This window comes from Aythya fuligula, chromosome 17 (genome assembly GCF_009819795.1).
Source record: "Aythya fuligula isolate bAytFul2 chromosome 17, bAytFul2.pri, whole genome shotgun sequence".
Taxonomy (NCBI): Eukaryota; Metazoa; Chordata; class Aves; order Anseriformes; family Anatidae; genus Aythya; species Aythya fuligula.
Window position 1 is genome coordinate 9,807,860 of NC_045575.1, and position 12,049 is coordinate 9,819,908.

At 36.6% G+C, this 12,049-nt stretch overlaps 1 protein-coding gene across 1 annotated transcript in view; it reads left to right on the plus strand.

The window, feature by feature from the left end:
• PI4KA (phosphatidylinositol 4-kinase alpha) overlaps positions 1 to 11,731 on the plus strand; it is a 59,864-nt gene extending 48,133 nt beyond the window's left edge. The window contains exons 43-55 of the mRNA XM_032199389.1: positions 56 to 176; positions 485 to 614; positions 2,204 to 2,274; positions 3,071 to 3,143; positions 3,256 to 3,326; positions 3,914 to 4,023; positions 4,688 to 4,792; positions 5,234 to 5,359; positions 5,663 to 5,783; positions 6,428 to 6,587; positions 7,904 to 7,993; positions 8,833 to 8,916; positions 11,032 to 11,731. Of these exons, the coding sequence (XP_032055280.1) occupies positions 56 to 176; positions 485 to 614; positions 2,204 to 2,274; positions 3,071 to 3,143; positions 3,256 to 3,326; positions 3,914 to 4,023; positions 4,688 to 4,792; positions 5,234 to 5,359; positions 5,663 to 5,783; positions 6,428 to 6,587; positions 7,904 to 7,993; positions 8,833 to 8,916; positions 11,032 to 11,083 (1,314 nt within the window). The 3' untranslated portion in view covers positions 11,084 to 11,731. The remainder of the gene's footprint in view (positions 1 to 55; positions 177 to 484; positions 615 to 2,203; positions 2,275 to 3,070; positions 3,144 to 3,255; positions 3,327 to 3,913; positions 4,024 to 4,687; positions 4,793 to 5,233; positions 5,360 to 5,662; positions 5,784 to 6,427; positions 6,588 to 7,903; positions 7,994 to 8,832; positions 8,917 to 11,031) is intronic.
• The last annotated feature ends 318 nt before the right edge of the window (positions 11,732 to 12,049 follow it).

A 12,049-nucleotide genomic window follows, 5' to 3' on the forward strand; every position in this document is an offset into this window, starting at 1 on the left:
TTCAATCTGTTTGAGTTATAATGATCTTTGATTACTGAACTGGATATGATTGCAGATGGGTTACGTTAGAGAATACATCCTGTGGGCAGCTGCCAAATCCCAGCTCTTGGCTCACCAATTCATCTGGAACATGAAAACTAATATCTACCTGGATGAAGAAGGACACCAAAAAGATCGTGAGTGATGTAAAATATAATATAGTTTTTAACTCCTTGCCTTAGTTCAGAATAAATCTCCCTCCTGCTTTCGCTTTTGGCAGGAGGAATCCTTTTAACTGAGAATTTCTTTCATTTTTAGAGATGGGGTCCATGCCCATTCTATAGAAGTGTCCTGCCTAACAGAATGTATCAAAAGAGATGCAGCAATGTTTGCATCAATACTTTTTTCTTTTGAATACTACCCGTAGCTGGCTATTCCCGTCACCCATGATATTTAGCTTTTAAAAATATGCTTCTTATGCAGATGCTTCCTTTTTTACATGCAGCTGACATTGGGGAACTCCTGGAGCAACTAGTAGAGGAGATAACTGGCTCATTATCTGGCCCAGCCAAGGAGTTCTATCAGCGGGAATTTGATTTCTTTAATAAAATCACCAATGTTTCAGCCATTATCAAGTAAGTGTTATGCTGCAGAGATTGTGCTCTTCTGGGACTCGTAGTTCTGGAAATTCCCAGCATCATGGTTAAAAGGCTAAAGTGCTTTCAGTGTTTTTGAAGATAGTGTCTTCAAGAAAAAAAAAAAAAGAATTAATCACTCATATGATAAGAAATTGATTTTGTTTTTAATGTAACTTAAGAGTCATAATAGGATGTAAAGGCTCATTTTACATTGATATTTTATATTTGGTCTGATCTGTGTGCTTTGGACCAGAGTTCTTCGGTCTGAAACATCTATAACAGTTTTATAAGTATTTTTCCTTCCTTCCTAAATGGAAGGAAAAGAATTCCTGTGGTTATGGAGAAAGATGTGGTTTCACAAGCACTGGACTGTATATCTTTAAAACTGGAAGTCTTGCTCACAGATTCTCACTGCTGATTGCAGCAAGGTATTTAATTTAACTTTATAAAGCTTGCCAGTGGATGGCAGCAGCTCAGCACACAAGTTGTAAGTCTGTAAATGTGGTTTTATTGCATATTTTTAAAACATTCTCTGGTGTGTTCAAGTATTTGAAAGGCATTTAAAATGTATTTCCTGGAATATACCTCTTTTAAAATGAAGCTTTGCAAACCACCAGTATAAGGGCATTGGGCTAAAGGACACTTGTTTTGCTAAAACTGTCAAATATTAAGTGTCTTTTATGCATGTGTCAAAATGTTTTCATCCAATAGGAGGAGTTAAAATGGGTCTCTAGGGTCTGAATATCTAGATATTTAGGATGAATTTGTTAGTCATAATTAAGCAACTGTTTATAATTGTGCATTGCAAGCATTTTTTTGCACCCCAGACTTAAAACACATCTGTTTTTTTATGCATCTTTCATGTAAAGACAACACAGAGGAGATACTATTTGCTTTGTAGATGGCATAAATGAACAAATGTATCATCTGTGATTATTTCATTAGCTTAAGTGTTATGTTACTGCCTCAGTAATCTGCTGTACCTCTTAAACCAGAGCATAAGGAATACCTTTCAGTTACATGTTACTACTCCAGGTGAGTGTGCAATTTGCAATTACATGACTAATTTCAATAGATGGTTAACACAAGTGCCTGTGCAAATTGGGTAATTGCACATGCTAATCGTTAACCATGTTACCAATTATCCAGTTGACACCTGCAGTCATGCTAAGTATGTGAGCAAATTAGGCGTGTAATTGCATAGGCATTTTACTGGCTTGTCCTTTTCCAGTTAGCTTGTACTACTTCCAAGGCAATGTTCTTACTCTGGAGTAAGGTCCACAAAGGAAAATTGTATCAATATAACTGTAGCAATACTTGCATGATTATGCTTGAATTTCTCTACCAGGAGGAGTCTTCATTTCATTTACTGTTTGATTTTGTCAGCAACCTGTATATCAAGTCAGTGTTAGATCTGCAAAGCAAAGACTAAGTCTACAAAGTGAAGACTCATTAAGAAGAGGTGCAGCAAGAGATCTTTGTCATTACAGAAGGAAATGTATTTTGTGAAGTTTTGTATAAATCTGAAACGAACTTCAGGGTAGTATATAGTATGTAGGTAGATAAAATATCGTTTATCTTTCTAGGCCATTTCCTAAAGGAGATGAAAGAAAAAAAGCTTGCTTGAGTGCCCTGTCTGAGGTGAAAGTGCAACCTGGTAAGAAGTGATTTAATAATGTAGTGGACTTTTTGCATTCAGTATGAGTACTGTATTTTCTGCAAGCAAACATTGAAATGTCTGGCAAGTGGATACTCACAGTTTTGATGCATGTGACTAGGTGACTGCTCTTCTGTTACAGTTGGATTGTTTCTCTCTTGAAACAACTCAAATATTTTTACGCTGCCAATAATTTCTACGTGGTGCATCAAAACTTGCCCAAAAGTGCTTGCAGTTAAATTAGGTAACATACAGATAAAAATAGCAATGTATATCTGAAAAGAGACAATAAATAAGCCTTCATTCTCCTTTTTCTCCCATCAGACACGCCCTTGTAACATCATTGTCTCAAGGTCCTTATATTTTTAAACATATTTTCCCTATCTGAATCTTCCCTTTAAAATGGACTTTGATGAAAGCTTGTCCTGACCTCTGTGTAACAAGTCTCAATTCTTGTACCATGTTTTTGTTGCTAAGGGCCCTCCCTAGTACACTGGGAAATGCTGCCGCATCTTATTAAAGGCTATTATAAGAGAAGCCTTACCTTTACATTTCTGTGATAAAGATTCTACAGTATTAGTTTAAAACTGTATTCTTGTAGTTTTGCAGTTGCTGACTAATGGAAAAGGTACTGCACCTTTCTTGGCTTGCAGACTGTACTCTCCAGTTTATCTGTAACATTTATTCAATTCAGAAGCATGTACTGAAGCTAGAGATGCTAATAGCAGTTATTCTCTGACTGTCACTGTCATACTGGCCAATGAGTTTGTTCTCAGCTGTCTGTTCTATTTTGCAGGCTGCTACTTGCCCAGCAATCCTGAAGCTATTGTTCTGGACATTGATTACAAATCAGGAACTCCTATGCAGAGGTAACATGCTCTTGTTGTATTCTTCCTTTAAGTTAATTCATTATATTTTTTCTGTAAGTTCTTGTTTGGCTAACTTGTGTTCATCTTCATCTTTGTGTTTATCACAATTTAGTGCAGCAAAAGCACCCTACTTGGCCAAATTTAAAGTGAAGCGATGTGGAGTTAGTGAGCTTGAAAAAGAAGGTTAGTAAATGGGTCTTAATCATTGATGCTACTAATGAAGAGTCAGCAATTCCTCTAAAACTGTCTGCTTTTAGTGACCTGTGCTGCTGCAGTAAAAATATTTCCATATTGAACTTTATCTGCAGTGGTTCAGCTTAGAAACAAAACTGCATAAAATGGAGACTTTTTTTTTTTTTTTTTTTTTTTTTTTAAGTCTCTGGAAGGAAGCCACTATACGTGTCCTGAAGAAATGCGAACAGTTACTTTAGACTAACATAAATTAATTGCCTTTCTCTGGTCTTTAGTGTGTAACAAACTCCACGCTTTGGCACCTTTTTCTTGTAATAAATTTTGTGGGATACTCTAGCTGACTAGCTTAATGTAATTCAGGCATTTATCAAGTAAATCACAAAGATTATTTTAATGTAGATGTTCTAATTCCAATATAGAATGGGAACTGCCTTGCAGAATTCACCTTGCAAAGCAGAAAATTCTGTAGTGGAATCTGCAGTGTGAAATGTTACGGTTTTGAGTGCTAAGGTGTTGTCATGATAGAAGGTTACTAACCAAAGTCTACATCTGGGTTTTGCTTTGTACTCTTCTTGCAGGTCTGCGATGTCGTTCTGATTCCATAGACGAAAGTGCAGAAGAAGGGGTAGACAGTAAGAAAATCTGTTGGCAGGCAGCTATCTTTAAAGTGGGCGATGACTGCAGACAGGTACAAAGCTAACTAGGCTTTGCAGTTGTAGAAGACAGATTTGTAAGTGACAGTATGTAAGAAGGAAATAATCTTAGTGTGGAAATGTGGTTTTTTTTTTTTTGGAATTTTGAGAATCCCCACTAGCTGTGGACTGAGGGAGAAAACTGATTTGTGCTTGAGGGAACAGAACTGTGTTGTACCACTGTAGAAAAATCTGGTTTGGAAACAAAGGTCATTCTTTCAAAATAGTTCATCTAATGCAATGACTTACATTTTATTCTTTTTTAGAATATATTATTTCAGCAGAATTATTGGTAACATAAAGTACTTTCCAAGATGATACCTTGTATGTTGAAGCTTGATTGTTTTTGGTTAAGGAGGAATGCTTGCTATTATTTCTGGAGTTATTAGTAGTCTTCTTAATCAAAGAATGATGGAAAAGTTTGTTCTTCATAGTTTGTCAGCAGTTAAATCTTCTGTGTTGCTTGTTACACATTTAAACAACATTTATTTTTTCCTTTTTTGATTTCCCCCAGAGTCTCCGTGTATGCACAAGCACACATCTGCAGACCTTCTGGGGGAACTTAATGTTCACTTCAGGGTTCTTCAGAGCTTTTTTTGTAATTTGACTTACTATCCGTAACCCCTGTAATGTTCATGCAATTTTTTTCTTGTATAACAGGACATGTTAGCTTTACAAATCATCGATCTCTTCAAGAACATATTTCAGCTGGTAGGCCTGGATCTTTTTGTGTTTCCATACAGAGTAGTCGCCACAGCTCCTGGGGTAAGTGGACCTTTAACTGTACTGCTGTAGAAAATAGTTCCTAATTAAAAAAAAAAAAAAAAAAAAGCACACATAAATTTCCATACTGCAAGGAAATACTGACAACATTGCTTATGCCAAATGTTTGGATTACCATTGACATGGAGAGTCTTTCCTCTCCTGCTTCCTGTGTTTCTAAAATTTTTGGCTCTGAAATTTTGCTGTTTGATTTTGGGGACTACATTGTGCAAGTCTATGGAAAGTAGCAGATATTGTCTTATGCTGAATGGAAATTCTTGAAGTTTGGATATACTTTCTTTAAGAATTAACTAGAAATTCTACATTTGGTGATCTGTAGGCTTCCCTGCATTTCCTGGGGAACCTGTATGACTGGCAAGAGCCATGAACAAAATATATGTTGGGAGTGTGCTTTACAGACCTGTTTCTCTTCTCCCCCTTCAGTGTGGTGTTATTGAATGCATTCCCGACTGTACATCCCGTGACCAGCTGGGCAGGCAGACAGACTTTGGGATGTATGATTACTTTACAAGGCAATATGGAGATGAGTCTACTCTTGCATTCCAGAAGGTAAAATATCAGTTGGCAGGCACAGCAAAATCTCAACTGAGAAACATTCTAGCTATAAGAAATAATGACGAATATTAGATAATGACTACCATAATGCTGTATCTGGCTTCTGATGCAGATAATTCATTTTAGCTATGAGTAAGTTAGAAGTTATTGCAGCTGTAGATATATGGAAAATATCATTGAACACTGCTTCAAACTAATCATAAAAAAGAATAAAATGTTCAGCTGTATCTGCTTCTAGTATGGAGAGTTATTAAATTCTGTGTTCTTATGATTTGTTTCAACTTCTTATTTGTACAGGCTCGCTATAATTTTATCCGCAGTATGGCTGCATATAGCCTTCTCCTGTTTCTGCTCCAGATTAAAGACCGGCATAATGGCAACATCATGTTGGACAAAAAGGGACACATCATTCACATTGGTCAGTTGTAGTCATCTTTCCTTCTGCTGTAAAGTATTGCTCACAGAAGTTAATAAGCCATTTCCATTTGAGATTAATTTGGTTTCATGGTTTGTAAATATACATAGGACATTTTTCATGCCTGTTTAGTAGTATTTTGTGTATATTTGTGTTGGCTGCTTCTGTGTAAATTTGGCTTTACAAGGTTTAACCAGCTTCAGGAAAGTATAAACACACGTGTATGGATTATGTGTGTATACATAAATGTACATGTATTCATATATATACAACTATATATTTATAAATACATAAATGTATCTTTGGATTTCTTTCATTAGTGTATGGGTCTGAACTAAATTTGACAAGTAAATTTATGTAATTACATGAGGCTGTAACTTCTGCTTTAGCTTTGCTTTTCTGGAACTGTACAGATGTTTCAGCACAAAATTTATTTGATGTCATCATCCTTGAGTATAGTCTAGTGTTACAGTGATGATTCTTTCATTGGTGTTTTTACACTTCATCAAAGCTTTTTCCCATTTGGATTTGAAATGCTAGTAGGAAAATAGATATCATGCAAAATCCACCTCTCCTTTATTCTGTCAGCTTTGACAGTGCACAACTAGCCAACGAAGTTTCTGAAGCAACTTATCTTTTGTGCACAGATTTTGGATTCATGTTTGAAAGCTCACCTGGTGGAAATCTGGGATGGGAGCCTGACATTAAGCTGACTGATGAGATGGTGATGATAATGGGAGGAAAAATGGAGGCAACTCCTTTCAAATGGTTTATGGAGATGTGTGTCAGAGGCTATCTGGCAGTCAGGTAAGGCATTCTTAACTGCTCAAAGGTGGATGCTCTTGCATGCCTAAAACCAGATAGGAAGATAAATAATAAACACTAGTCTGTAGGGGGGCTGAATTTGTCAGACTTTTCTGTTACATCTTGCAATCTTTGAAACAACTTAAGAATCCTGCAATTTTACAGCCTAACTTCATGGTTTTGTTTTTGTTTTTCTGTTTTTGTATGATGTATTTGAGAAGTTTATGTATTATATTCAATTTATAGATGTGATGGTCTCTTTTCCTCACTCAGTTTAGTATGCTGATAAAACTTTGCATTAAGAAGCTCCAGGAGAATCATTATCTTTCTTGTTTTCCCAAATAGGACAATCATATTAATCGCTATTTCAGCTAGAGATAATTATGTAGGTAAAAGTGCTATGATTTCTGTTGTAAAATATGCAGGGGTTTTGTTAGCTCTGCTTTTCAGCTATGATTGCCAGCCAGTCACAGTAGTTACTTGCAGCTTTACCAAGCTCCACACCAAGCAAACAAGGTTTGCTTTAACATGCATAAGCACTACTAAATTTATATGGAGCAGATGTTGTATGTGGTTAGGAGGACAGTATGAGAGTCAGATAAGGGATTGCTCTATCGTAAGTGTGAAGTATTATTGATGTTACCTTACAGAGTTTCTTCAGCTAATAGCCCCAGAAGGAGCTGTCTTGAAGTCAGGCAAAATTTGCTTTCTTGAAGGGGAACAGTCTGGAGAAAGTTCTGTGTCAAGCCAGAAATACTAGCAGAATAATACTACAGTAACATTATAAAATACTACTAGAGTGATGCTAGAGTAAAATGCCACTATATTAATATTGTTCTGCAACCAAGTAGTGGAGTAATAGTAGGTAATGTTCTAAGTGGGAGCAGAGGAGGGAGTAGGGAAGCCTGGCTGTTGTAGCAAAGAATTACGTAGAGTAATTAGGAAGTAGCAGATAATCTGTTACTGTGCTATTGCTGGTTTCAGCCATCTGTACTGTTTTGATGCACTGATTTACTTTTCTGTTGCCAAAGAAGTGTTATTTCTAAAAGTATTGCTTTGTATAATTTCCCTTGAGGCTGTTCATCTTGCAGCATTCTGAGTATCTGGTAGTCCAACATAAAGGAGTGAGATTTAATTGAAGTGAGAGATTGCAAGCAATGGTGTAGCTCCACCAGCAAATGTAGAGAGGTTTACATGTGTTGATTTAATTACAGAAAAAGGTGTGATTCAGCTCGTTGAACTCCTCAACTTGTCTGCTTTGCCTACTAAGGCTGCAGAAGTTTGAGTGCTGTAACCTTTTTGTCCTCTTTTTCCTCTAGGCCTTATATGGATGCTGTAGTCTCACTGGTTACATTGATGTTGGATACAGGGCTGCCCTGTTTCCGAGGGCAGACAATCAAGCTGCTAAAGTAAGTCAGCATTTATATGAACTGGAAAACTTTCATATGTTCTTTGTAGTATGTGCACTGTCACAGCTTGTGCAGTGAGTATTGTCACGCTAACCAAATATCTTAAATTTCTTACTGTTGTATAAATAGTAACATTTTGTTTATAGAATATCTCCAAGTAGGAATTTCAAAGGCCTTTTCATATAATTAAGTTCAAGCTGTGCAGTGACTGTGTGAGTGCATGATTTCAGTTCTTAGCACTATGAAGGAAGCACTACTTAAAGGAAAGGTCTGCTTTAATGAGAGGTAATGTGTTGCAGTTTAATGTCCTCTGAAATGGTGTTGCAATCCAAGGAATAGCAACTGGAATTTGTTCTGTGGATAATGCAGTAATGACTGTAACATTGTTTATGCAAACACAAATTATGATGTGATTTTTTAAACAGCCCTTCAGGCTTATGCCTCCAGAGTTAAATCAGTATTTCCCGCACGTAACTTCCTACAATTTCCTAAACGTGAGCACAGTTTCTTGAAGTATGATGGGCTGGAGCTCAAGGTTATTGCTAGGCACAAAGATATTTTAAAAGCATCAGCTGTCTAGAAAGAGGAATCTGCTGTTCCTATAGTTACCACTAAACTGATTAAAAGTTCATAGCCTCTGTCTCCACTGTAAAAATAGAGGCAAGTGCTTTTAAAATATTACACAGTTTGTACAAGGTAGTCTTACAGAAAGTAGGTACTTGCAGCAAGTAACTGACAGCAGGCTGAGCTTTTGCAAAGACACATTTGTATCACGCTCAAAAGAAAGTACACTAATTTGTACTCTCACTTTTTGTGATTTTTTTTTTTTTTGCATATAGACACAGGTTCAGCCCCAACATGACAGAACGGGAGGCTGCAACTTTCATCATCAAGATCATCCAGAATTGTTTCCTCAGCAACAGGTTTGCCATCTATGTATGTCTTGTCTCTACAACCAAAATAAGCCGGTGAATCTGAGCAGAGCTAAAAACTACAGTTTTTATCACTCAGACACCAAACGTTTAGTTGATCTTGCAGTACTAAGAGGTATGAGCTTTGCTTCTGAACACATTGTGTCTCCTCCCTTTTATGTTGGAAAGGAAGGCTTAAGTCCAGGCTGGTCAAACAACAGGGCAGGCTAGTCTAAAGAATAGATTTTCTGTTAGGGTGAATCTTTGGTCTAAAAGTAAAGTCTTTTGTCTTCTGTGTTGGGGTATGCCCAACTGTACTATTGTGGGGATATGTCTACTTGTGCATCCCCTTTTGCGTAGGGTAGGTTCACCTATGAAGGGATAAATAGTAAAGAACAGTACCGGATGGCAACAGGAATAGCATGCTTTCTGGTCAGAATAAAGAGGGATTATCTTGAAGTTTGTTGTCCTTTATTTTGTAAGGAGAAGGTTTCTTAAAAAGAAGTGTGCATGGCCCATTATTCTGAGTATGAATGAAGCTGCAACAGTACTGCAGTACCTTTACAGAGTCCTTTCTATAGTAGCTTGCAGGTGTTAAGTTGCTTGAATATCCTTCTGAAATTCAAAGCTAGTATTCTTCACAAAAATGTATGTAACTCTTCTTTATGAATGAGTTCCAGGCTTCCCACTAACTTTCTTGTGATTTGATATTAACATTAATCTGCTAATAATTTTGCTAGACCATATGTTACTTACTGTATAATGTTGGATAGGGAAAAATTTCTCAAGTAGAGAGCACTGGCAATGCAGTGTTTTAATATCTGTGTAGCTGGGCCACATTCATTTGTGATCTGCTATTCAATATGCTGAATGGCATAATCAATTCTATCTAGATAATTAGCAATTTAAAAAATAATCATAATGACAAGCTAGTCAATCAACTGTAGTTTTTTTCCCTTCAAGTATCTTACAGTTTAGTATAGCATCTACATAAGTAGTTTAGTATCTTGTACAAAAAACATGAAAGGAAATTACACATAAACTGGAATTTGAATGTAGTTAATATGTACAATAAATTTAATATTTAAATATCCTAAGTACATGTTTTATCACCTTTGATAAGGGTTTCTGTTGACATTTCTCCATCTGTAGCTTTTGCTTCTACTCCATCAGTGATATGAACCATATGTAACTGTTTATTAGTACAAAATACAACAGTCACTTTTGTCACCTGACCTATATATATATATATGTATGTGTGTGTATGTGTATCCCAGTTAATGCAAATTTTGTGGGATATGCTGGAGAATCTAATACAAACTCTTATGTAGCTGTGCACGTGTTCATCTTGGGAACAGTAAGGTTCATTGGCTCAGATACAGCCCTGTTAGAGCTCAATTGGATCAAGTGCCTGCTGGTGCATCTGCTATAAAACTCTAATATTGGGACTTGTGAACTCAGTCACACTGTTGTGTTCATCAGAGACAGCTTAGTTGTGGCAAGGTTGAGCTTCTCTTCTTGTGACATGGTCAGTCTGCGTCCTGAGCAAACTCTGTCCATGGATTAATTGAGTTGTCTGTAACAAGGCTTAGATATGATTATTCAGTCACTGATCAGAGATGATGCTATTAATGCAGCTATTTCTCCTGCATTTTTTAATTATTATTAGCATTCTCCTTCCCTGAGGTTACTTTGATATCCACATGATCCTGGATCTGTACAGACCTGCGTTGTTCATTATGCATTTCTTTCTCCTAAAACAAATGGCCGATGCAACATGAGGCGCTTCTGGTTTATCCAAACAGGTTCCACACGGCAATTGCAGCACGAATATGTTGTGTTCAGAACGGCACCATCTTATGTCTTACTGTTCTTTCCACAGTGAGAAGCACAGAAGTAATTTTTTAGCTAATTTAAACAAGAGCAGGACATTTTGTGCTGTCCATAACAATAAATGGGCCTTCACAGTGCCCTCAAAGTGTGTAAGACTGGTTTTGATTATAAGCTAATTTGCTTCACCTATGTTTTATTTCTGTGGGATCTTGATGTTTGTTTTCATGACAATGGATACAGTGTTCTGTTTTTTTTCTAACTTTCATTTACCCTGGCTTTGCTTTTCTCCTCTAGGAGTAGAACATACGACATGATCCAGTACTACCAGAATGACATCCCATACTGAGAGTCTGAAGATTCACTGCTGAAGTGAAACAGGTGGCCCAGAGCCCGTGCTCCAGACTTGTAATAAATAGGAGATACTCAGTTGCACCTTGCTATCTTCCACCTTTTGTGTATGTATGTGTACATGTGGGTACATGTTTCCTAGACATTGCAACAATCAGTCTGGTTCATTCCTTTCTCTTTATCAGGTTATATATATTTATTTTTGTCCCTGGATTTTTGGAGTTGGGCTGCAATCACAATAAAAATTGTACTACAATTATGAATGTGTGAAAGAGGTAAAGGTTGGGGAGTTTGATAATTTTTCATGCAATGCAAGGATTTTATAATACCTTTAAAAAGTAAAACAAACAAAAAAACACTTTCCTGCATGATTCCACAAAATGCTATGGAAGTGATGTGTATGGATTTCTCTTCGGAAGTGGAAATGTTGCATTGTTCAATTTTTACTTAAAAAAAGATAATCGTCCAAGGTGGTGATATCTTGTGTAGCTATGTTCATACTTTGCACTGTACATGGTCCCTGCTACGTGGTCAGTATTTCATATGTACATGAAGAATGTATTTTTTCCTTTTGTGTGTTTTAAAAGAGAGACTCTACTGAAGATATATTTAATCTATAAAATGTAATAAAAGACCTTAGACTTTGTGTCTGTTGCAAATCTTTTGGCGTGCACTGAGTTTTAGTTTATACACTACATCATTCTGCACATTTGTGTACTGGCCACTGTTCATTATATTGTGACCTTTCTGCTGGAGAAATGTGATATTTTTTTTCTTCAGCTTCTCATCCATCTTTAATGACAGTTTTTATTCATGAAATAAATGTTTTGTCCAAGACTCGCAGCTGAAGGAGCTGAAATGTAAGAACAAATGCTTTCCAAATGCTTCTTGCTGGGTTGGGCCAGAAAGTAAAATCTACTTTTTTAGCCGTTCTTTTTTTCATATGTTTTCTTGTGCAGTTTAG